Source organism: Moschus berezovskii, chromosome 14 (genome assembly GCF_049115385.1).
Source record: "Moschus berezovskii isolate FMDL1 chromosome 14, NW_MosBer_1.0, whole genome shotgun sequence".
NCBI classification, from domain to species: domain Eukaryota; kingdom Metazoa; phylum Chordata; class Mammalia; order Artiodactyla; family Moschidae; genus Moschus; species Moschus berezovskii.
In genome coordinates, this window is record NC_142473.1 from 84131271 (window position 1) to 84156689 (window position 25419).

General features: G+C 39.9%; 1 protein-coding gene and 2 pseudogenes across 1 annotated transcript; 2 read left to right on the forward strand and 1 right to left on the reverse strand.

Annotated features, from left to right (window-relative positions):
• Positions 1-2968: 2968 nt before the first annotated feature.
• On the reverse strand, positions 2969-3895 carry LOC129554133 (olfactory receptor 4C3D-like; annotated as a pseudogene).
• Positions 3896-15389: 11494 nt separating this feature from the next.
• On the forward strand, positions 15390-16322 carry LOC148775714 (olfactory receptor 4C16-like). The gene has a single exon (XM_088843416.1). The coding sequence runs from the start codon at positions 15390-15392 to the stop codon at positions 16320-16322; it is 933 nt and encodes a 310-aa protein (XP_088699542.1).
• A 7318-nt stretch (positions 16323-23640) lies between these two features.
• LOC129554131 (olfactory receptor 4C46-like) lies at positions 23641-24566 on the forward strand (annotated as a pseudogene).
• The last annotated feature ends 853 nt before the right edge of the window (positions 24567-25419 follow it).

Genomic DNA, 25419 nt, shown 5'->3' on the forward strand with positions numbered 1-25419 from the left:
ATGTTGGACAGGGAAGCCTGGTGTGTTGCGTCCGTGAGGTCACAAAGAGTTGAACACGACTGAACTGAACCTAACTGAAGATAGTGACAGTGATGGAAGAAAAAATATTTTATAATTATTTTCAGACTATTTACAGTTCAGAACAAAGTACCAGACCAGTTGTTTTGCTTCAGCAAAGATGAATTTATCATGTATTTTTCTACTTGTTACTGCAAGTTTTTCTCTCTTTTTATTTAGTATTCAATATATTCTGCCTTGATGTTTGGTCTATATATAAAAATTTACCACCAATTCAGATATAGTGTTTAAATATTTATCCAATTATTAAATTGGTTATTACTACCTATTTTAATACACAAAATATGCTATGGCTGAGGACACTGTAATTAATAAAACAGGCTAATATCATATGACGGAGAAGGCAGTGGCAACCCACTCCAGTACTCTTGCCTGGAAAATCCCATGGACGGAGGAGCCTGGTGGGCTGCAGTCCATGGTGTCGCATCATATGAAAGTTTCTTCTTGCATGAGTATTACATTCATAGATTTCACGACAAAGATAGTGACAATTTAATAAAGTAGTTATAGTCTTTTTCAGTCCCTTCATGGATCACAGCCTTGTGTTGACAAACCAGTTTGCACAACTAATGAAGCTATAAGCCATGCCATGCAGGGCCACCCAAGATGGATGGATCATAGTGAAGAGTTCTGACAAAATATGGTCCACTGGAGGAAGAAATGGCAACCTACCAGGGGAACCCCATGAATGGTATGAAAAGACAAAAAGATATGACACTAGAAGATGAGCCCCCCAGTCAGAAGGTATCCAATATGCTACTGGGGAAGCACGGAGGGCAATTACTAATAGCTTCAGGAAGAATGAAGCGGCTGGGCCAAAGCAGAAATGACACTCAATTGTGGATGCATGTGGTGGTAAAAGTAAAGTCTGATGCTGTAAGGAAAAATATCACATAGAAACCTGGAATGTTAGGTCCATGGATCAAGGTTAATTGGATGTGGTCAAGCAGGAGATGGCAAGGTTGAACATAGACATCCTAAGAATCAATGAACTAAAAGGGACTTGAATTTAATTGAGAGGACCATTATATCTACTACTGTGGACAAGAATCCCTTAGAAGAAGTGGAGTAGCACTCAGAGTTAGAAAAAAGAGTAAGAAATGCAGTATTTGGGCAATCTCTTAAACAACAAAATCATCTCAGTTTGCTTCCAAGGTAAACCATTCCACATCATTGTAGTGCAAGTCTATGTCCCAACTAATGAAGCTGAAGAAACTGAAGTTAATAGGTTCTGTGAAGACCTACAAGACCTTCTAGGTCTAATACCAAACATAGATATCCTTTTTATCATAGGGGATTAGAATGCAAAAGTAGAAAGTCAGGAGATATTCAGAATAACAGGCAAATTTGGTCTTGGAGTACAAAATGAAAAAGGGCAAAGGCTAACAGAGTTTTGTCAGGAAAATACACTGGCCACAGCAAACACCCTTTTAAATGACCCAAGAGATGACTCTACATATGGACATCACCATATGGTCAATATCACAATCAGATTGATTCACTGCAGAACTTGACTGCAGCCATGAAATTAAAAGACAATTGCATGAAATTAAAAGACGCTTGCTCCTTGGAAGGAAAGTTATGACCAACCTGGATAGTATATTAAAAAGCAGAGACATTACTTTGCCAACCAAGGTCCGTCTAGTCAAGGCAATGGTTTTTCCCGTGGTCATGTATGGATGTGAGAGTTGGACTGTGAAGAAGGCTGATCGCCGAAGAATTGATGCTTTTGAACTGCGCTGTTGAGAAGACTCTTGAGAGTCCCTTATACTGCAAGGAGATCCAACCAGTCCATTCTAAGGGAGATCAATCCTGGATGTTCATTGGAGGGACTGATGCTAAAGCTGAAACTGCAATATTTTGGCCACCTCATGCGACGAGTTGACTCACTGGAAAAGACTCTGATGCTGGGAAAGGTTGGGGGCGGGAGGAGAAGGGGACGATGGAGAATGAGATGGCTGGATGGCATCACCGACTCTGTGGACATGAGTTTGAGTGTACTCCGGGAGTTGGTGATGGACAGGGAGGCCTGGCGTGCTGTGATTCATGGGGTCGCGGAGAGTTGGACACGACTGAGCGACTGAAATGAACTGCTCCTTGGAAGGAAAGCTGTGACATACCTACAGCATATTAAAAAGCAGAAATGTCACTTTGCAAACAAATGTCCATATGGCCCAACTATAGTGATTCCAGTACTCATGTATGGATGTGAGCGTTGGACCATAAAGAAAGCTGCATGCCGAAGAATCAATGCTTTTGAACTGTGGTGTTGGAGAAGACTCTTGAGACGCCCTTGGACTGCATGGAGATCAAAGAAATCAATCATACAGGAAATCAACTCTAACTATTAACTGGAAGAACTGACGCTGCAGCTGAAGCTCCAATACTTTGGCAGTCTGATAGAAAGGATCAACTCATTGGAAAAGACCCTGATGATGGGAAAGATTGAAGGCAAAAGGAGAAAAGAGACAGCAGAAGAGAAGATGGTTAGATTGCATCACTGACTCCATGGACATGAATCTGAGAAAATCCAGGAAATAGTGGAGGACGGAGGAGCCTGGCGTGCTACCATCCATGAGATGGCAAAGAGCAGGCTCAACTTAGAGACTGAACAACGAAAACCACGTGTGCTTTCTTGGTGGCTCAGTGGTAAAGAATCTGCCTGATAAGGCAGAAGATGCTAGTTTGATCCCCAGGTTGCACAGATCCTCTGGTGAAGGAAATGGCAGCCCTCTCCAGTATTCTTGCCTGGGAAATCCCATGGACAGAGGAGTCTGGCTTGTGACAGTCTATGGGGTTGCAAAGAGTCTGACATGACTTAGAAACTGAGTATTCACACTTAATCGTCCCTGTGTATATACATCATCACTTTATTGGCATTCTGAACAACCTAAACTGCTCTTCTCTTCAACAGATTCCTCATGGCATTTTTCACCTCCACGTTTCTCACTGTGTAAATGATAGGATTTAACATGGGCGTGAGGATTGCAGAGAACACAGTCACCCACTTGTCCACAGGATAGGTGGCCACAGGACGCGTGTAGGTGAACACACAAGGCACAAAGAAGAGCACCACTGCTGTAAAATGGGCGCCGCATGTAGAGAGGGCTCTGCGCCGTCCTTCAGAGCCGTGGGACTTCAGGGCGCTCAGGATGCCTGTGTAGGAGATGAGCAGTAGAAAGAAAATGAGCAGGCACATGCCTCCACTGTTGGCGGCCACCACCATTCCCAGCCTGTAGGTGTCACTGCAGGCGAGTTCCAACAGAGAGAAGAAATCACACGTGAAGTGGTCAATGACATTGGGACCACAGAAGGTCAAGTCCATGGTGAAAAGAATCTGCACAGTGGCGTGCAGGAGCCCCCCGATCCAGGCCACCACCCCCAGCAGCTGGCAGAGCCCCTGTCACATGATGGCCGTGTAGTGCAGAGGCTTGCAGATGGCCACATAGCAGTCGTAGGCCATGACAGTGAGGATGATAACCTCCGAGGCTGCCAGGAAGTGCTCCAAAAAAATCTGAGTCAGGCATCCTCGCCAGGAGATGGCTCTACTCTGGATCAGCAGGTCAATGATCAATTTAGGCGTGGTGACTGAGGTGAATGATGCATCTAATAAAACCAAGTAAGTGAGAAAGAAGTACATGGGAGCAGCAAGCGTGGGGCTGAGGGAGATGGTGATGACGATGAGCAGATTGGACAGAACAGTGAATAAAAAAATAAACAGAAAGACAATGAAGAGTATTTTCTGCAGGTGTGGATTCTGTGTGAGTCCCAGGAGAACAAATTCAGTCACACTGTTGGAAGGGCTGAAGACACCCATTCAGCAAGGAACAGCTTCCTGGGGCCTGACTTACCTACAAAGGAACAAAGAATGATATTCATTCATCAACAAATTGTGGTCTGACAATCACTGTAACTGCAGAGTATGCCCTTGACACTTTGTCCCAGTCCTTGTTTCAATTTTTTTCTTATTTCCTCCGCAAAGCTTTCCATCTCTTCAGATACCTAGAACCAGTCACCAGCAAACCATCTGTAGGGCAAATCTGATGTGTAATATACAGAGAAAACAGTGGACTGTCTACTTGAGATCTGAATTCTCCTTCAATTCTGACCCCACTGGATTTTGCTGCATCATCTCAGTTCTTCAGGCCCTTCACTGTGTCTGTGAGGTTACAAATCGCAATTCTCAGATGTATTTTATAGGCTAACAACTGCTGTACACAGGTAAGTGTTATTCCCTTTTCCATGATGGAATTTCGGTTTGGCATCTTGACTCTCAACTTTGGAAAGAAAAAACATGATCAAGAAATATCAGCTAAACAGGGAGTTTCAGTTCAGTTCAGTTCAGTCGCTCAGTAGTGTCCAACTCTCTGCAACCCCATGAATCACAGCAGGAAAGATATAAGCATCTGAATGCAGAGTTCCAAAGAATAGCAGGGAGAAATAAGAAAGCCTTCCTCAGTGATCAATGCAAAGAAATAGAGGAAAACAACAGAATAGGAAAAACAGCGAGTTTAGGGAACTCTATATAAGTGCTTGGTGAAACATCCTTTCTGGTACCTATCAGAACACATAAACTATTCACTTGTGCTTCCTTCCTGTCCCACTAGAGTGCATGGAGCAATGTCCACAGTGCCTGAAACCTATCAGGTGATGAGTAAATGTTTAGTATTAAATTGTCATTCTCCAAAAGTAAGGATGTGCTTGTTTCCCCAAAGCATAAACTCAACAGAAATTCAAATGCCCTTGTCCTCCAGCTCTGTTGATCTATGATCTCTGTACTGTATGAGAAATTTGAAGGGAAGCTCCACTCCAGTTTAAGAGTTTCTGGACACCCTCCAGAGTAAGCATGACAATATTTCAGTTCAGTTCAATCACTCAGTCATGTCCGACTCTTTGCAACCCCATGAATCACAGCACGCCAGGCCTCCCTGTCTATCACCAACTCCCGGAGTTCACTCAAACTCATGTCCACAGAGTTGGTGATGCCATCCAGCCATCTCATTCTCCGTCGTCCCCTTTTCTTCCTGCCCCCAACCTTTCCCAGCATCAGTCTTTTCCAGTGAGTCAGCTCGTCGCATGAAGTGGCCAAAGTATTGCAGTTTCAGCTTCAGCATCAGTCCTTCCAATGAACACCCAGGATTGATCTCCTTTAGAATGGACTGGTTGGATCTCCTTGTGGTACAAGGGACTCTCAAGAGTCTTCTGCAACACCACAGTTCAAAAGCATCAATTCTTCGGCCATCAGCTTTCTTCACAGTCCAACTCTCACATCCATACATGACCACGGGAAAAACTATAGCCTTGACTAGATGGACCTTGCATGTTATGGATCATTTTACTTTAAAGATAATTTGTGTATATGTTAATTGATTATTTTATTTTTCAAAATTCTGCTCCACATATAATGTAATATACATATTCTGTTTATTCATTGCGTCAGTGTGTGTGTGTGTGTGTGTGTGTGTATTAGTTGCTCAGCTGTGTCTGACTCTTTGCAACCCCATGGACTGTAATCTGCCAGACCTCAGGCTCCTCTGTCCATGATAATGTCCAGGCAAGAATACTGAAGTGAGTTGCCACCCGCTTCTCCAGGGGATCTTCCCAAACCAGGGTAAGAACCCAGGTCTCCTGCATTGGAAGCAGATTCTTTACCATTTGTGCCACCAGAGAAACCCATAACTTCAGTTCAGTTCTGTTCACTTCAGTTGCTCAGTCGTGTCTGACTCTTTGCGACTCCATGAATCACAGCATGCCAGGCCTCCATGTCCATCACCAACTCCCGGAGTTCACTCAAACTCATCTCCATCAAGTTGGTGATGCCATTCAGCCATCTCATTCTCTGTCGTCCCCTTCTCCTCCCGCCCCCAATCCCTCCCAGCATCAGAGTCTTTTCCAGTGAGTCAACTCGTCGCATGAGGTGGCCAAAGTATTGGAGTTTCAGCTTTAGCATCAGTCCTTCCAATGAACACCCAGGATTTATCTCCTTTAGGATGCACTGGTCGGATCTCCTTGCAGTCCAAGAGACTCTCAAGAGTGTTCTCCAACACCACAGTTCAAAAGCACCAATTCTTTGGCCATCAGCTTTCTTCACAGTCCAACTCTCACATCCATACATGACCACGGAAAAAACCATAGCCTTGAATAGATGGACCTTGGTTAGCAAAGTAATGTCTCTGCTTTTTAATATGCTATCTAGGTTGGTCATAACTTTCCTTCCAAGGAGTATGCATCTTTTAATTTCATGGCTGCAATCAGCATCCATAGTGATTCTTACCTACTCTTAAAAATTCCTTCATATCTATGCTCCCATGCAAAGCAATCAACATCTTTATTGTACTCTAGACCATATTTCCTTCTTGTTTGCATGAAGGCATTGGTCTAAAAATAGCTTCTATATCTATTTTATCTACATTTTGCTTTTTATTTGATCATTTTACTTCAGCAAAGAAGCAAATCTGCTATACCCTTCATTAAAGTGAAATCTCCCATTGATTCCTTTTCCTTCATCAGTTGCTCTTTCATTTCATTCTCTCCTCTTTCTTACAAAACACAAGAGATTCTCTAACACTTGTCTCCCATTTCTCTCCTTCTGTTTGGTTTAAACACTTTCAGCAGTTAAATTTCTCTTTTCTGGGTCACCAGTGCCCTCTACGTTATTCCACATAACTGTCACACTCACTTCTTATCTTACAGAATCCACCAGCAGTGTTTCATCCCATCTTTCTTGGCACACTCTTTGAGCAATGATTCTTTGAGGTTGAGACCTGGAAATCCAAATCCCTCCATGGTATTTCCACCTGAATGACTAATAGATTTCTTAAACAGGCCAATGCCAAAGCATATTTTCATGAAAATTGATATAACAACTCTAAAATTATATGCATGTGTGCTTGTCTTTAAATAAGTTTGGTGACAGAAGAAAAGAAGAGAAGAATAAGAAACTAGATTTATTAGATGTTAGAACACACCACATTCCAGAAAGTTTGGCTCTAGGTGAGTGAGCACACCATCGTGATTATTTGGGTTGTGAGGATCCTTTTTGTATAGTTCTTCCGTGTATTCTTGCCACCTCTTCTTAACATCATCTGCTTCTTTTAGGTTGATACCCTTTCTGTCTTTATTGAGCCTGTCTTTGCATGAAATATTCCCTTGGTATCTCTAATTTTCTTGAAGAGATCTCTAGTCTTTCCTATTCTATTGTTTTCCTCTATTTCTTGGCATTAATCACTGAGGAAGGCTTTCTCATCTCTCCTTGCGATTCTTTGGAACTCTGCATTCAAATGGGTATATCTTTCCTTTTCTCCTTTGCTTTTCGCTTCTCTTCTTTTCATAGCTATTTGTAAGGCTACCCCAGACAGCCAGTTTGCTTTTTTGCATCTCTTTTTCTTGGGGATGGTCTTGATCCCTGTCTCCTGTACAATGTCAGGAACCTCCATTCATAGTTCATCAGGCACTCTATCAGATCTAATCCGTTAAAACTATTTCTCACTTCCACTATATAATCATACGGGATTTGATTCTGGAATGTGATGTCAAGTGGGCCTTAGGAAGTATCACTACGGACAAAGCTAGTGGAGGTGATGGAATTCCAGTTGAGCTATTTCAAATCCTAAAAGATGATGCTGTGAAAGTGCTGCATGCAATATGTCAGAAAATTTGGAAAACTCAGCAGTGGCCACAGGACTGGAAAAGGTCAGTTTTCATTCTAACTGTGTGGATCACAATAAACTGTGGAACATTCTGAAAGAGATGGGAATCCCAGACCACCTGACCTGCCTCTTGAGAAACCTGTCTGCAGGTTAGGAAGCAACAGTTAGAACTGAACATGGAACGACAGACTGGTTCCAAATAGGAAAAGTTGTACGTCAAGGCTGTATATTGTCACCTTGCTTATTTAACTTATATGCAGAGTACATCATGAGGAACGCTGGGCTGGAAGAAGCACAAGCTGGAATCAAGATTGCTGGGAGAAATATCAATAATCTCAAATATGCAGATGACACTACCCTTATGGCAGAAAGTTAAGAAGAACTCAAAAGCCTCTTTGAAAGAGGAGAGTGAAAAGGTTGGCTTGAAGCTCAACATTCAGAAAACAAAGATCATGGCATCTGGTCCCATCACTTCATGGGAAATAGAAGGAAAAACAGTGGAAACAGTGTCAGACTTTATTTTGGGGGGCTCCAAAATCACTGCAGATGCTGATTGCAGCCATGAAATTAAAAGATGCTTACTCCTTGGAAGGAAAGTTATAACCAACCTTGATAATATGTTAAAAAGCAGAGACATTACTTTGCCAACAAAGGTCCATCTAGTCAAGGCTATGGTTTTTCCCGTGGTCATGTATGGATGTGAAAGTTGGACTGTGAAAAAAGCTGATGGCCGAAGAATTGATGCTTTTGAACTGTGGTGTTGCAGAAGACTCTTGAGAGTCCCTTGTACCGCAAGGATATCCAACCAGTCCATTCTGAGGGAGATCAATCCTGGGTGTTCATTGGAAGGACTGATGCTAAAGCTGAAACTGCAATACTTTGGCCATCTCATGCGATGAGTTGACTCACTGGAAAAGACTCTGATGCTGGGAAAGGTTGGGGGCGGGAGGAGAAGGGGACGAACGAGAATGAGATGGCTGGATGGCATCACCGACTCGATGGACATGAGTTTGGGTGAACTCCGGGAGTTGGTGATGGACAGGGAGGTTGGCGTGCTGTGATTCATGGGGTCGCGGAGAGTCGGACACGACTGAGCGACTGAACTGAACTGAACTGCAAAGAATGGCAATGCCAAAGAATGCTCAAACTACCGTAATTGCACTCATCTCACACGCTAGTAAAGTCATGCTCAAAATTCTCCAAACCAGGCTTCAGCAATACGTGAACCATGAACTTCCAGATGTTCTGTGTTAGAAAAGGCAGAGATCAAATTGCCAACATTCGATGGATCATCGAAAAAGCAAGAGAGTTCCAGAAACACATCTATTTCTGCTTTATTGACTACGTCAAAACCTTGGACTGTGTGGATCACAATAAACTGTGGAAAATTCTGAAAAAGCTGGGAATACCAGACTACCTGACCTGGCTCTTGAGAAATCTTTCTCCAGGTCAGGAAGCAACAGTTAGAACTGGACATGGAACAATAGACTGGTTCCAAATAGGAAAAGGATTATGTCAAGGCTGTATATTGTCACCCTGCTTATTTAACTTCTATGCAGAGTACATCATGAGAAATGCTGGGCTGGAAGAAGCACAAGCTGGAATCAAGATTGCCGGGAGAAATATCAATAACCTCAGATATGCAGATGACACCACCCTTATGGCAGAAAGAGAAGAAGAACCAAAGAGCCTCTTGAAAAAAGTGAAAGAGGAGAGTGAAAAAGTTGGCTTGAAGCTCAACATTTAGAAAACGAAGATCTTGGCATCTGGTCCCATCACTTCATGGCAGATAGATTGGGAAACAGTGGAAACAGTGACAGACCTTATATTTTTGGGCTTTAAAATCACTGCAGATGGTGATTGCAGTCAAAAAAGTTAAAAGATGCTTAGCTAATTGCTGAAGAATTGATGCTTTTGAACTCTGGTGCTGGAGAAGACTCTTGAGTGTCCCTTGGACTGCAAGGAGATCCAACCAGTCCATTCTAAAGGAGATCATACCTGGGTGTTCATCGGAAGGACTGATGCTAAAGCTGAAACTCCAATACTTTGGCCACCTCATGCGACGAGTTGACTCACTGGAAAAGACTCTGATGCTGGGAGGGATTGGGGGTGAAAGGAGATGGGGACGACAGAGAATGAGATGGCTGGATGGCATCACCGAATCGATGGACATGAGTTTGGGTGAACTCCGGGAGTTGGTGATGGACAGTGAGCCCTGGCGTGCTGTGATTCATGGGGTTGCAAAGAGTCGGACATGACTGAGCGACTGAACTGAACTGAACTGAATGGTTCTATAAAGTGATATACATGAGTTTGGGTGAACTCCAGGAGTTGGTGATGGACAGGGAGGCCTGGCGTGCTATGATTCATGGGGTCACAAAAAGTTGGACACGACTGAGCGACTGAACTGAACTGATTCCTTGGAAGTAAAGAAATGACCAATCTAGACAGAAAATTAAAAAGCAGAGACATTACTTTGTCAACAAATGTCCGCCTAGTCAAGACTATGATTTTTCCAGTTGTCATGTATGGATTTGAGAGTTGTACTATAAAGAAATCTGAGCAGTGAAGAATTGATACTTTTGAACTTGGTGTTGGAGAAGACTCTTGAGAGTCCCTTGGACTGCAAAGAGATCCAATCAGTCCATCCTAAAGGAAATCAGTCCTGGGTGTTCATTGGAAGGCCTGATATTGAAGCTGAATCTAATATTATGGCCACCTGATGCGAAGAACTGACTCATTTGAAAAGACCCTGATTTTGGGAAAGATTGAAAGAAGGAGGAGAAGGGGACGAATGAGGTTGAGATGGTTGGATGTCATCACTGACTCACTGGACGTGGGTTTGGGTAGACTCCGGCAGTTGGTGATGGGCAGGCAGTTCTGGCTTGCTGCAGTCCATGGGGTCGCGAAGAGTTGGACACAACTGAGCTACTGAACTAAACTGAACTGATGTGTGAAATAATACTTCACTGTGGTTTAATTTGCCAAAACAGTCTTTAGAAAGGACAGAGCTTAAAGTTTCAACTTTCAAGATTTCAGACTACTTCAAAGCTACAGTAATCAAAACAAGGAACAAAAGCAGACAGAGAGGTTAATGTAACAAAACAGACAGCCTAGAAATAAACCCACACACTATGGTCCATTAATCTATGATCTTAAAAGTGGCAAGAATATGCAGTTGGAGAAGGCATCCTCTTCATTAAATGATGGTCAAAGAATTAAAAAGCTACATGTAAAAGAATGAAATTAAAACATTTTCTAACACCATATACTTTTAAAGGTATACTCAAAAGAGCTGAATGTCAGACTGAAAGCCATACAACTAAAGGGCAGTATAGGTAGAACACTCTGACATAAATCATAGCAATGTTTTTAATGGATCATAATTAAAAGTATTTTCACAGCAATGGAAGCTATAAACAAGATGAAAAGATATCTTGAATGGGAGAAAATATTTGCTAGTAATTTGTTTGATAAGGGGTTAATATCCAAAATACATACATAGCTCATACAGTTAAAAAAATAAAAAAACAACTGATTCAAACTGAAGACCTAACAGAACTTTTTCCAAAGAAGACATGCAGTTGGTCAAGAGGCACTTAAAAAGATGCTTAAAGTTGTTACTCTTTAAAGAAATGTAAATTGTATCCTCTTCTTTCTTAAAAGGCACTGTTTTATGTGTGAAATTCTTGCTTAGATTTTTTTGTTTGTTTGTTTGAAACTTAGACTGTTGTTCAGTCAGCTCAGACTCTGCAACCTGTCGCCCACAGCACACCAGGCTTCCTTGTCCATTATCTCCCAGAATTTGCACAAATTCGTGTCCATTGAGTCCGTGATCCTATCTAAATATCTCATTTCATTGACTATATTAGAGCACACTTTTCCGTTCTGCTAAGTTTCTAACACCAGGAAGGGCAATTTAGGTACTAACTGGTAGCATAGCTGTTTCTGGATGACCCACTTTCTTTTTAATGAATAACTATTTTTATTCTTTTTTTTTTTAACCTGCTCTCTCTACCATTCATTTGTTTTATTCCTCTTTTTTCCCTGGTAAGTTTGTTCAGAGGGAAGAAGCTAAGAATTCCAAATACTTGTTTATATGTGATTAAAGGGCGTGAGAAAAATTGACTTGTTTTCCTAATAAGATAAACAGACAAAAGAAAGCTGTTTATCACACATGAAGTGTTTCTGACTAGCACAGTGGGGGGACTTTCGGGAGGACACTGTCTATGATGCCAAACCTTATGTCATTGTTTCTTAAAATATTCCCCCTGGAATTCAGAGAAGAACGTTTTTTTTGCTACTCTATGAAAAGGTTGCTATCATAAAGGATGGTCAGAATTGACACTTTCTTAGTGTCTTCTAGCAGGTAAGTGAAAAACATTTTTCATGTTTTACTCTAGTGGTGTAATTACAAAATTAGCCATCAAATTTTCTAATATATTTCCATATCTATTTTGAATGCACTTTTAACCACAGAACTCTGTGAAAGTTTTTTTTTTTAAGATTTACTGTTAATAAAAGAAATAAATAAAATGAACACAAATGAGGAAAAACAATGTTACAAACTCAATAAATCTTGACATGTTAAAACTCATTATTGTAATGAAATAATAGAGGAATGTATTTCATGTGTTATTGTTTTCATTGCAAATTCTAGAGATAGCAGAGTGTAAGAAAGTTCATGCATAACGTTGATGCAAGGAAGTGTGAGAAGATAAACCCTCACTAGGAGCTAGGAGTACTAGAAATAACACATGTACACCCAGGGCAGATTCATGTCAATGTATGGCAAAACCAATACAATAATGTAAAGTAATTAGCCTCCAATTAAAATAAATAAATTAAAAAAAAAAGACAAGGTTTATGGAAACAGTGATCTTCACATAGCTTTGGGAAAATGGCAACTTTTCCATCTCCATGTGACAACTTTGCACAGAATATTGTATATCACTGTATAGAATCATTCAGTTCAGTTCATTTCAGTTCAGTCGCTCAGTCGTGTCCAACTCTTTGCGACCCCATGAATCACAGCATGCCAGACCTCCCTGTCCATCACCAACTCCCGGAGTTCACTCAAACTCATGTCCTTCAAGTTGGTGATGCCATCCAGCCATCTCATTCTCTGTCGTCCCCGTCTCCTCCCACCCCCAATCTCTCCCAGCATCAGAGTCTTTTCCAGTGAGTCAACTCGTCGCATGAGGTGGCCAAAGTATTGCAGTTTCAGCTTTAGCATCAGTCCTTGCAATGAACACCCAGGATTGATCTCCTTTAGAATGGACTGGTTGGATCTCCTTGCAGTCCAAGGGACTCTCAAGAGTCTTCTCCAGCACCACAGTTCAAAAGCATCAATTCTTCAGCGATCAGCTTTCTTCACAGTCCAACTCTCACATCCATACATAACCATGGGAAAACCCATAGCCTTGATTAGACGGACATTTGTTGGCAAAGTAATGTCTCTGCTTTTTATTACTCCTTCTATTCTCCAAAAATAGCATCATAAGTTTTTAATTGGCACTTTCCACATTTCAAGCATTTAATTTGAAAAGGTAAATACCTAATTCTCAGAAAACTTTTGGAGGAAACACGGCAATGAAGAGCCTGAAAACTATAATTAAGTTGAAAGATAATGTGTCATTTATGGGGGATGAGCACTCCTGAGAAATATTGGGTAGAAATATTTTCTTTTCATCAGTATTTGTATCTGTCAGTGTTCTTCGACATTTGGTCTTTTTTACCCTTACCCCTCCACCAGGCACCAGTTCTATGCCTAATAAGATTTGAACAGAAAAGAAATATTAATTTATCTCTACATATGGTAAGCAGAGATATACATAAAGCATGAATAATGAGCGCCTTGGGGCCACTTTCTGACTCGCAGGCCGGCTGTTTTCTAAGGCGTCTGTGGGTCAGATAATCAGGAATCATACGGACAGATGAGGAGCTCAGCGAGGGAAGATTATATACTCTTTTCCTTGGACTACTGAGTGATAAATAATCTCCGGACAATCTGTTGAACTTTCCACAAAGAATGGCAAGTTCTGCAAAGAAATAAAGTGAGTGGAGAATTTCCTATAAAGATGGACATCTAGGGCAACCGAGTCAGGGGGAAGTGGACAAAGAGCCTCCTTAAATTAAGCAATGCTTCTCCCTGTGGCCTCTGCCGTAAGACAGCTCATAAGCACAGAAGAATCTGCCTAACGCTAAATAGATAATGTTTCACCCTTATCTATTTTTCAGCTTTGCATGCGTGATTTTCTTTTAGGTCTTCTCTCCCAGCCCCCACATCAAAAGATTATCTCCTTAACAAATATAGTCATTTTAAATTTGTAACATCCATTTCAAGAGTAGAAGTGAAGACCGTATCTATTGAAAACCAGCATTGCTTCTTTTTAAAAGTACATCTTCTGTCTTCTTCTTTGCTTTTTTCTGAGACTTGCGGATTTTCAGATACTTGAACAAGACAAGCTCTCCTGGGAATAAAACCATGATTGGATCCTATACCAACCACCTGATGACACACAACTATCTCCCCAAATTACTCCAGATCTAAGACGCTTAAGAGAAAAATACTAACTTTTGAGCAATAACCCGCCATCCTTCACTTAGTACCATAACTTCAGGAATTCTGAGTATTCTACATGGTGTTTTTAGAAGTTGGAAAAAAAGATAAACTGGAATATTTGAGATAATGGCATATGAAATAACATTTATTTCTGATAGCTGCTGCTGCAGGTAAGTCACTTCAGTCGTGTCCGACTCTGTGTGACCCCATAGACGGAAGCCCACCAGGCTCCCCCGTCCCTCGGATTCTCCAGGCAAGAACCCTGGAGTGGGTTGCCATTTCCTTCTACAATGTGTGAAAGTGAAAAGTGAAAGTGAAGTCGCTCAGTCGTGTCCGACTCTTAGTGACCCCACGGACTGCAGCCTACCAGGCTCCTCCATCCATGGGATTCTCCAGGCTAGAGTACTGGAGTGGCTTGCCATTAGTATTTGTCTAATACAGAATTTCACATTCATGACGATAACAGCAGATTATTTAAAAGGTATATTTCCTGTTCATTGCTCAAGTTGCAATAACTGGAATAAGAGGGCAAGGAAGAGGCGGAACACATGAAATATATATAAACATATATATGATCACATATCTCTATGTATAGCAATTATGTGATACATAAATGTTTATGCATGATGTTTTTAACAGAGTTAAAGGGGTAGTGTGACTTTATATGTATATCATGAACCTCCAAAGGCAGTCATGTATATCCCAAATCCCAGTGATATACCATGAAAAACATGTGCCATAAAATTTTTGAATATGACAAACAAATGAAAGAAATAACAAAGACACATCTCTTAACTATGCATTCAACAAATTGGAAACTTTAATCAATAATGGTATCACACTTAGCAAGCTTTATGAAAAGAAATTCTTATAGGAAATTCTTACTTTCAGAAGCTTATTTGAAACTCACAGTAAACCTTTGCAGTGATCATTAAAAATTATCACACAAAGTTTTAACATGAGTTATTAAGAAATCACAGGTACAATGGCCCCCAAAAGCAATATTCCATAACATCATGTAACATCCTATGAATTATTTCCTTATTTTTTTCAGATTAATCATTTAACACTCATCTCTTCTCCTCTTTCATAAAATCATGCAGCTGAAAAATAATGTGACTGAATTTATTCTGCTTGGGTTGACACAAGATCCTGTTAGGAAGAAAATAGTGTTTGTCATTTTCTTGATTCTTTACTTGGGGATATTGCTGGGTAACCTGCTGATTATTGTCACCGTCAAGACCAGCCGGGCACTTGGGAGTCCAATGTACTTCTTCCTTTTCTACCTATCCTTATCTGATGCCTGCTTCTGTACTTCCATAGCTCCTAGAATGATTGCTGATGCCCTTTTGAAGAAGACCACTATCTCTTTCAGTGAGTGCATGATCCAAGTCTTTGCATTCCACTTCTTTGGCTGCCTGGAGGTCTTCATCCTGATCCTCATGGCTGTTGACCGCTATGTGGCCATCTGTAAGCCTCTACACTACATGACCATCATGAGCCATCGAGTCTGCGGTGTGCTAATGTCCCTGGCCTGGGTGGGGTCCTGTGTGCATTCATCAGCTCAGATTCTTCTAGCCTTGAGTCTGCCTTTCTGTGGTCCCAATGTGATTGACCACTACTTCTGTGACTTGCAGCCTTTGTTGAAACTTGCCTGTACAGACACCTATGTGACCAACCTACTCTTGGTGTCCAACAGCGGGGCCATCTGTACCGTGAGCTTCGTCATGCTGATGCTCTCCTATGCTATCATCTTGCATTCTCTGAGAAACCACAGCGCTGAGGGGAGGAGAAAAGCCCTCTCCACCTGCATCTCCCACGTCATCGTGGTCATCTTGTTCTTTGGTCCTTGCATATTTATATACACTCGCCCGGCTACCACCTTCTCCATGGATAAGATGATAGCTGTGTTTTATACAATTGGGACACCTTTGTTGAACCCTCTGATTTATACCCTGAGGAATGCAGAAGTGAAAAATGCCATGAGGATGTTATGGAGTAAGAAGTTGATGTCAGATGACAAAATATGAGTAGAAATTTCAAGATTTATTCAGTGTTTGAACTGACCTAGAAAAAGTCCATAGAGACCATTCTCGTCTCGTTGTGCAGTTAGCATAATTCTATCTTAGGGTGTGACAGCCACTGCCCTTAAGATTGAAAAGCAGCGTGCACACACATACTTGTTAGTGTTGAGTCCGTCTTATGTAGAGGAAGAGAGGACACTAGGTATAAGCAGGCTTTAAAGCCCAGCAGCTTGGACGCTGTGTCTCTGTATCTCTCACTTGCTGTATTAATGTCTCTGAGGTTTTCATCTAATGTGTTCCCTGCCCTTCTTCACCTTGCTGTCTCCTGTTTTGCTCCTATGTAATCTTGCCCTATATTCTTAAATACACAACTTAGTAACATTTTTGTTTCCTCAACATTTTTATTAAAAGTTTCTCTTTCATCATGTCTAGTCAATGCCCTTCAATTAGCTTTTTTGTTCCTGATTAATACTAGATTCAAATAACAGCAGAAGCTTCATGTAGTAAGAGACAGTATATCAGATCAGATCAGATCAGTCGCTCAGTCATGTCCGACTCTCTGCGACCCCATGAATCACAGCACGCCAGGCCTCCCTGTCCATCAGAGACAGTATATAATCTAGCATTTTTTTCCTTTCAATATTTTTTGATCACTCCAAATTCTTACCATACATTTAAGCAAACCCTTCCTTCTCAGGTGGAAAGTTAACATTCTGAGGTCAGATTTTTCAATCTTAAGAAGGTTTTAATTGTTCAGTTTCTTCTCACTTTCGCATTTTTAATAAAGTCTACACTGTGCTCCTCACATGACTGAAGTGACTTGGTTCACATGCACACTATGCTCCTAATATGGTTTCTTCTAATTCGGGGACAATATAAAGGTTTCTCTTGAATCGTACCAATCATGATATTGAAAAAATAATGGTGGCTATTATAAATATAGTATGTATATTACAAAATAAATAGATTTATGTGGGACTGTAGATAGAGTGTAGACAGTTGATGTCAGTGAATTTCAAAATATTAATATATTGAATATGCTGAATGATATAAGTCAGAAGTTATTTATGCTTGAGAAAGAATTATTTATGTACACATATATGAATTATGAATTTCCTTTCTTGAAAAGGAAAAACTAGAATCAGGAAAAAGTATAGTGGTCTCTAGAAATTCCAAAGGAGAAGCAATGGGAAGAATAGGTAGCACAAAAACCAGTTTTAGCAAAGGAAAATAATTCTGTTTTAGATACTTCAAAGACGACATACAAATGAACAAGAGGCATATTAAAGATGCTCAATATTACTAAGTATTAGAGAAATGCAAGGTGAAGCTACAATAAGATGTCACCTCACAGCTCTCAGAATGACCATCATTAAAAATGTCTACAAATGATGAATGTCCATTTTTGCTTAAAAATGTCTACAAATGGAGAGGGTGGGGGGAAATGGGAACTCATCCTCATTGCTGGTGTGAATGTAAAATGATACAATACCTAAGGAGAACAATATAGAGGTTCCTTAAAAATGTACTCAATATACCTACTATGTGACCCAGCATACGGATCCTGGATATATACTAGGAGAAAACAACGGTTCAAAAGGTTACACGCACCCGATGTTCATCACAGTGCTGTTTACAATAGCCAAGACTTGGAAGCATTCTCATAAAAGAGAATGGAGAAACAAGATACACTGTGTATATATATATATACACAATGTGTATATATATATATATACACAATGGAATATTACCCAGTAATTAAAAAGAATGAAATATACCAATTACAGCAACAAGGTTGGACCTGAGTTTATCATACTAAGTGAAGTAAGTCAGACAGAGAAAAACAAATATCATATGATATGGCTTATATGCCAGAATCTTAAAGTAAAAGATACAAATAGACTTATTTATAAAACAGGAACAATCAGAGACTTAGAGAACACAATTATGATTAACAAGGGGATAAAGGGGGGAGGGGAGGGATAGACTGTGAGTTTGGGATTGACATGTACATGCTGCTGTATTTAAAATAGATAATCAAGAACCTAATGTACAGCACAGGGACCTCTGGTTAATATTCTATAATAATCTAAATGGGAAAATAATTTAAAAAACAAAGGATGCTTGTATGGGAATAACTGAATCACTTTGCTGCATACATGCAACTAACACATCATTGCTAATCAATTGTATTTTAATATAAAATAAAAATATAAAAACAACTAAATGAACGAAAGCAAGGTTGTGAAGTGCTGATACAAGAATAAACATAAAAATCATTGAAACATAATAGAAAGTCCATAAATAGACTTAAAAAATGAAAAGTTTTACAAAGATATCAAAGTAATTAAAGCAGAAATAATATATTTTTCAACAAATTATACCACATCAATTGGATATCCTTATATAAAAAAAGGAACCTCAATCACTACCTCATGCGATAGATGAAAATTAGCTCAAAATGAGTCATAGATCAAAAAGTCAAAGTTAAACCCATAAAAATTCTGTAAAAAACTACAATCAAGAACCATAAAGAAACTAAAAGGTTGACATTGTTAATATTTTAAATCTTCTGATCATTAGAGATCATAATTTTAAAAATAAAAAGGCAGTTCACAGAGTACGAAAAAGTTGTATCTACATCCGCATGTACCAAATTTAACATTATATATAAATTTATGTGCAAAATTGTGTATGTAAATTCATTTTATATATGATGCATATATATGAAAGAAGAACTGTATCTAGAATATATATATAAATCACCCACAATTTAGTGATGAGAAACCCAGAACTCTTATTTTAAATTGCACAGAGGTCTTAAAAAAATTCCAAAAAAAGGTATAGAAATTGCCTCTAATATAATTTTAAAAATTATCAGCTTCAGTAGTTATCAAGAAATCAAAGTAAAAACTCAATAGTTTATCACTACATACTTCCTAGAAGGACCAAAATGATACCAAGTGACAGAGACGTCAAATAATTCACTTTGACATCAGAACTAATTTCCTGTGTTTTATGTATCTATCCACATGTGTAATGTCACTCAGCATTCCACAATGTCTGTCACAACTGTCCCAGACAAAACTTAATGAAAAACTTTTTAGAGTTTCTCTTTATAGTCATAGCCTTCTAATGATTGTGAAAAACAAGTTTTGTATTCAAATACTTTTAAATGGCTGCCATTAGTCTTATGGCCTCACTGCTCCAGCTCTCAAGAAATCAGTACTAGGTTTCCAGGAACTTTGATACTGATAACAAGAAAGACGTTCTCTGACATGAGTGCAGAAATTAACTTCATCGCAGGTCCCAAGGCTGGAATACTGCTCTCCTTGTCATTCACATGGCATTGTCCTTCTTAGAAAACCAGGCTCGTATAAAGGGGATTCACCTATTTTAGCTGCAAGTGCAGGGAATACAACTCTCCACTCAAGAATGAGTGTTTCTCAAGCATGTCTCTTCAGAATACCTGCTTGTAAGAAAAAGCCTTTCCATCAAAGCAGATAATTAGTTCCTGGGAGAGAAAAGAGCAGCTATAAGACAAAGTCCTTGAATCTTTATCGGAACCTTGTTAAATATCCGTGCAATTGAAAATGTTTTTATCTGCTGTTTACATTTCCAGAGAAAGACTTGTCAAGAGTTGAAAGATCCATTTGAAGGTGTTTCCACCACATTTTCTGCCTACTGACTTTTGGAACAGACCATCCATGGATGATCATTTCTCCATGGTTTTCTATCTCAATTTATTCTAAGTTCAAGTTCCAGGTTTTCTGTGAAATTTCATTGACTCTTTAGGCTAGAAGGAAATATGTAAACATATAGAATGACTTATCTCCTAATGATTTGATACTGAGTTATCTGAATAGCTTCTTTCTGAAAATGTTCCATCTTTCTTATTGAAAGTTCCTTATCCTAAGAGGAGGTCAGTTTGAAGATGGGATTAGTTCTGAATACCGTCAAATACCATTAATGTCATCTAAGACCAGAAGGTAAGTTCTTCAGCAGTGGTGATGCTTAGTAAAGACTGTTACTTTATGTACGTTGCTGTTGTTCAGCTCCTCACTTGTGTCCGACTCTTTGTGGCCCCATGGACTGCAGCACGCCAGGCCTCCCTGTCCTTCACCATCTCCTGGAGCTTGCTCAGACTCCAGTCCATTGATATGAGCTTATGTATATAGTAATTATGTTTTAACACTTTTCAAAAACAATAGCAATTTTGAGCGGGGTTCAGGATGGGAACACATGTTCACGTGTGGTGGATTCATGTCAGTGTATGGCAAAACCAATACAATATTGCAAAGTAATTAGCCTCCAATTAAAATAAATAAATGTATATAAAAAACAATAGTTAAAATGTTAAAAAATAAAGAATTAAATTTTAGAATTTATTTTTAATTGTAAAAGAAAGAATTCACCTTACTCTTCCGCAAAATTTTGAAAATGACAGTCCCAGTGATTGAGCATATTAGCTTGGGAACTAGAAACCCTGATTAGAATCTTGCCTTTTCCCACCTGCAGCTTCTTGATCTGGGGTGCATTTCTTGCCCTTTTTTCCTTATTTCTTCTAATATCAAGTGAGAAGACTAATCTCCCTCACAGGCTGTTATGTGAATATAAATGTATCCAACACACCATTGAAGACACACAGGAGAACTTTACTTATTTTTATCACTGTTTTTCACAGAGGATTAGGAAGAATTTACTTTTTTGGAAATAATACAGAAAAAAAATTAACCCTACATTAAACCGAGGAACAATCATCTCCAATTTTAAAGAAGCCAAAGAGACCCATATTATGCATAGCAGTTGCTCCAAAGAGTTCTACATATCCATGTTTGGACTAAACAAGTTATGGTTTGTATCAATTAATAATCATGTTGATGTATTTTTGTGTGTGAGGTGTATTTAAATTTTGTTTCCAATGGCATGATTAGTCTTAATTATTAAAAAAAGTATATGATGGCAAAATAAGTGTAGGTTAGAAAATTGGGTCTTACAAATTTCTTAATCTGATGAGATTCAATTTTTTCATTTGTCAAATTAAGTTAATGACATAATTATTGCTATTGTGTGCTATGATTATTTCTTCTATATGGATGGAATGATACCATTCACATAGATTTATCCCAGATCACTTCTCTACCTGGATGACACCTTGCAGGTAGCTCTGTGTTTGAAAGCTGAATGGTCCATTCATAATGTTTATATTTATTTGTGCATCGTTTGCATACACACTTTTTTTTAGCAGTTTACCCACTCAGAGGTTAAAGCGTCTGCCTTCAATGCGGGAGATCTGGGTTCGATCCCTGGGTCGGGAAGATCCCCTGGAGAAGGAAACGGTAACCCACTCCAGTATTCTTGCCTGGAGAATCCCATGGACGGAGAAGCCTGGTAGGCTACAGTCCACGGGGTCGCAAAGAGTCGGACATGGCTGAGCGACGGAACGGAATATCACACATTTAGCCTCTGATTATTTGCGACTTCATATACTAACAGTCCAGAAGTGTACTTGTTGGAAAGGAACTCTCCTTTTTTTTCCTGACCCCCTCCCCAACTCCCCCATCATTCTTTCCAGAAGTAATGAACTGCAGTTAATGGCTGGATATGCATTTTTCTAGATGGTTTGTATGCATAAGGGTATATTTTGAAGCAGCAGTGGGTCATAAGGTATAGCTGATTTTTTAAGTGTTACTGAATACTGTGGGCACCTTTTTATGTGTGTGTGTGTGTGTGTGTGTTCCTGCCTAATCCTTTTCCTGTTGTCTGGTCTATCTGTCTGTGTTCATCACTTTAATAGCTGCTTCCTATTCTGTGAGTCATTCAATCCAGTCCTCATGATGGGACTGATCTTGTAAATAGCTCTACAGCCAGCATCTTTGCATACAGCTGTTTGTCCCTTTATCTGCTTCCTCAGGATAAACTCCTAGAAATGAGGTTGTTAGAGCAAAGGTAGGTCGTTACATGGAGGGCCCAGGAAGCTTTGCCAGGCTGAAACTCTCATTGGCAGTGTTGAGAACCCATTTTCTCCCAGCTGTCTTCACTGGTCACTGCACAGATGGGCCTGCCACCAGTATTAACAGCCACACATCTTAGGCTGAGGCTCTAAGCTTAAATTTGCATTGATCTCTGTTTACTCGGCATGCCCACTTTTTTCTCTATCACTGCACACTATGAAGTAGCACTAGTGGTAAAGAGCCCACCTGCCAATGGAGGAGAATTGAGATGTGGGTCTGATTGCTGGGTCAGGGCGATTGCCTGGAGGAGGAAATGGCAAGCCACTCCAGTATTCTTGCCTGGAAAGTCCCATGAAGAGAGGAACCTGTTGGGTTACAGTCTATGGGGTCGCATAGAGTCAGACACAACTGGGGTGACTTAGCGTGCACACAGCCATGCCATGCATGTAGTGATCTATCGTTAGCAGTGTACCTATGAATGACTGGATTAGGGAAATTTATAGGAAAGGTGTTAATTCTGTTGCAGTCACTGCTGTATCTTTTCAGTACTTTCCCATACCAATGCTCGGCTACAACTTGTGTCAGCTCGTATGTAGTCTGATTCCTGTATTCTTTCAGTCTTGCATCCTCCTGTCATACAAATCACACAAATATCTTTACTGGACTTATATGCAGCATTCCCTGTTTCTCAAATCTCTATTCATCCTTATACTCACAGTTTCAGTTACCTTACACGGGTTCCCATTTCCTAAGAGTAGCGAGAAAATCCATCAGCCATTCATAACTTTCACATCCATTTTCAGCCTCTTGGGCTTAGCTACTACTGTGGGCTTAGTCATGTCTGACTGTTTATGGCCCCATGGACTGTAGAGCATCTGGCTGCTCTGTCCATGGGATTTTCCAAGCAAGATGGAGTGGGTTGTCATTCACTTTTCCAGGGAATCTTCCTAACCCAGGGATAGAAGCTGCCTCTCCTATTTTTCTTGCATTGTCTGGCAAATTCTTTCTCACTGAACTACCTGGGAAGCTTTGCTACTACTATGTGTAATACCTGTTGATTCTCATTAGGCTCTGGGTCATCTCAAATGATTAAATGTGCACAGATGGTCTACTGTTGTGTGTGCATAGGATTCCTCATGTCTCCAACTATAAACATATCCTAGGAGAGGATTTGAGTTAACTTCGTTAACTTCAAGAGATCAGAAATATTTTCTTCCTTTATCAAAAGAATAAAGTTACTCTTCAGAATTCAGAACTCAATAGAACTTGGCTTTTATTACATGGAAAGGATAATGAATTCAAGATTGAGCTAATATGATGTATTTTTTTCAGGTTATGCAATGGGTTATGTAATTAATAATAATATAATATACATGGAGAATAGGAACAGTGTGACAGAGTTTGTTCTACTGGGACTCACACAGGATCCAAAGCTGCAGAGAGTCATATTTGCGGTGTTTCTGGTCATCTACATTGTCTCTGTGGTAGGGAATGTGCTCACCTTGGTCACCATCACAGTCAGCCCATTATTGGGGTCCCCGATGTACTTTTTCCTGGCTCATCTCTCTTTTACTGAAGCTTGTTACTCCTCTGTCAATAACCCGAAATTGATTGTAGATTCCCTTCATGAAACAAAAACTAGCTCTTTCAATGAATGCATGACTCAGATCTTTGGGGAACATTTGTTTGGAGGTGCTGATGTCATCCTGCTCACTGTGATGGCCTATGACCGCTACGTGGCCATCTGCAAGCCATTGCACTACACAAGCATCATGAACCGGCAGTTGTGTTGGCTGCTAATTGGAGTGGTGTGGGTGGGAAGCTTTCTTCATGGAACCATTCAGATCCTCTTCATCTTCCGCTTACCCTTCTGTGGCCCTAACGTCACTTTATGTGTGATCTGAACCCTTTGCTCAACCTTGCCTGCACTGACACCCACTCTCTAGGGCTCTTTGTTGCTGCCAACAGTGGTTTCCTCTGTCTGTTAAACTTCCTCCTCTTGTTGGGCTCCTATGTGGTCATTGCGTGCTCCCTAAGGACACATAGTTTGGAGGCGAGGCACAAGGCCCTCTCCACATGTGTCTCCCACATCACAGCTGTCATCATATTCCTTGTGCCCTGCATTTTTGTGTACCTGAGACCAGCAACTACTTTTCCGATTGATAAACCAGTTACTGTGTTTTATACAATGATAACTCCCATGTTAAATCCCTTAATCTATACCTTAAGAAATGCCCAGATGAAAAATGCCATTAGGAATTTGTATAAAAGAAAAGTGATTTCAGGTGATAGATAAAATTTACAGGAAGTCCAGCATTGATTCTACTAATGCAAAGGTCAAAAGACATTGCTGATGCTTTCAGCAGAGAATACCTATGAGATAAAAGGAAAATAAATAGCCAGTATACATCACAGATTCTGCAGGGGGGAGAAGAATTGGGTATAAGAAAAGTCAGGAAAAACTTAGCAGGAGATTACTTTTGCATGTTTGGAACATTCTACCAGGTTGGGGCTGAGTTTTTCTAGTTTCTTCAGTGTATGTGGATCAATAAACTCATTCTAATAAAACAAAATAAAATAAATTAAAAAAACACTCATATTTAGCAGTAATCTCTGTAACAATCCAATGAAGTCGACATTGCTACTACCCTCATTTTAGAGGTGGGAAAGCAAGCGGAAAGAGAAAAGTTCCAAAACAGAAATATTGAAGATTATTTAGCTGTATTTAGCTGACCTCTCAGACTGTGTTCTCAGCTACTGAGCTATGTTGCCAGGCAATGATAACAGAAAGGACACATGACTACATTATTACTTCCATTTTTGAGACAGACACTGTGCTGAATCACATACACACATACATACATATATATAATTTTATATATGGTATATAACTAGTTTAGGGGGTCAAACTAATAGGCCATTTAACCTCTAAGGGGTATGAAAGTTATATTATACCACATTTCCAAACTTTCCTGTTGCTTTCAGAATCATTTTGCTTTGCTTATGTCATGATCTTATCCTGATAATCCATCAAAAATAGTGATGATTTAAGTAAAAGTATAGTTTAATATCAGAAGGAAGAAGTATCAGACCGAAATTTTGCTTTATTAAATAAATAAAATGTCATACACTCTATAATACTTACCTAC

What these genes read in the sequence shown, in the direction of transcription:
- LOC148775714 (XM_088843416.1), top strand. Translation starts at nt 15,390, where the DNA reads ATGCAGCTGAAAAATAATGTGACTGAATTTATTCTGCTTGGGTTGACA.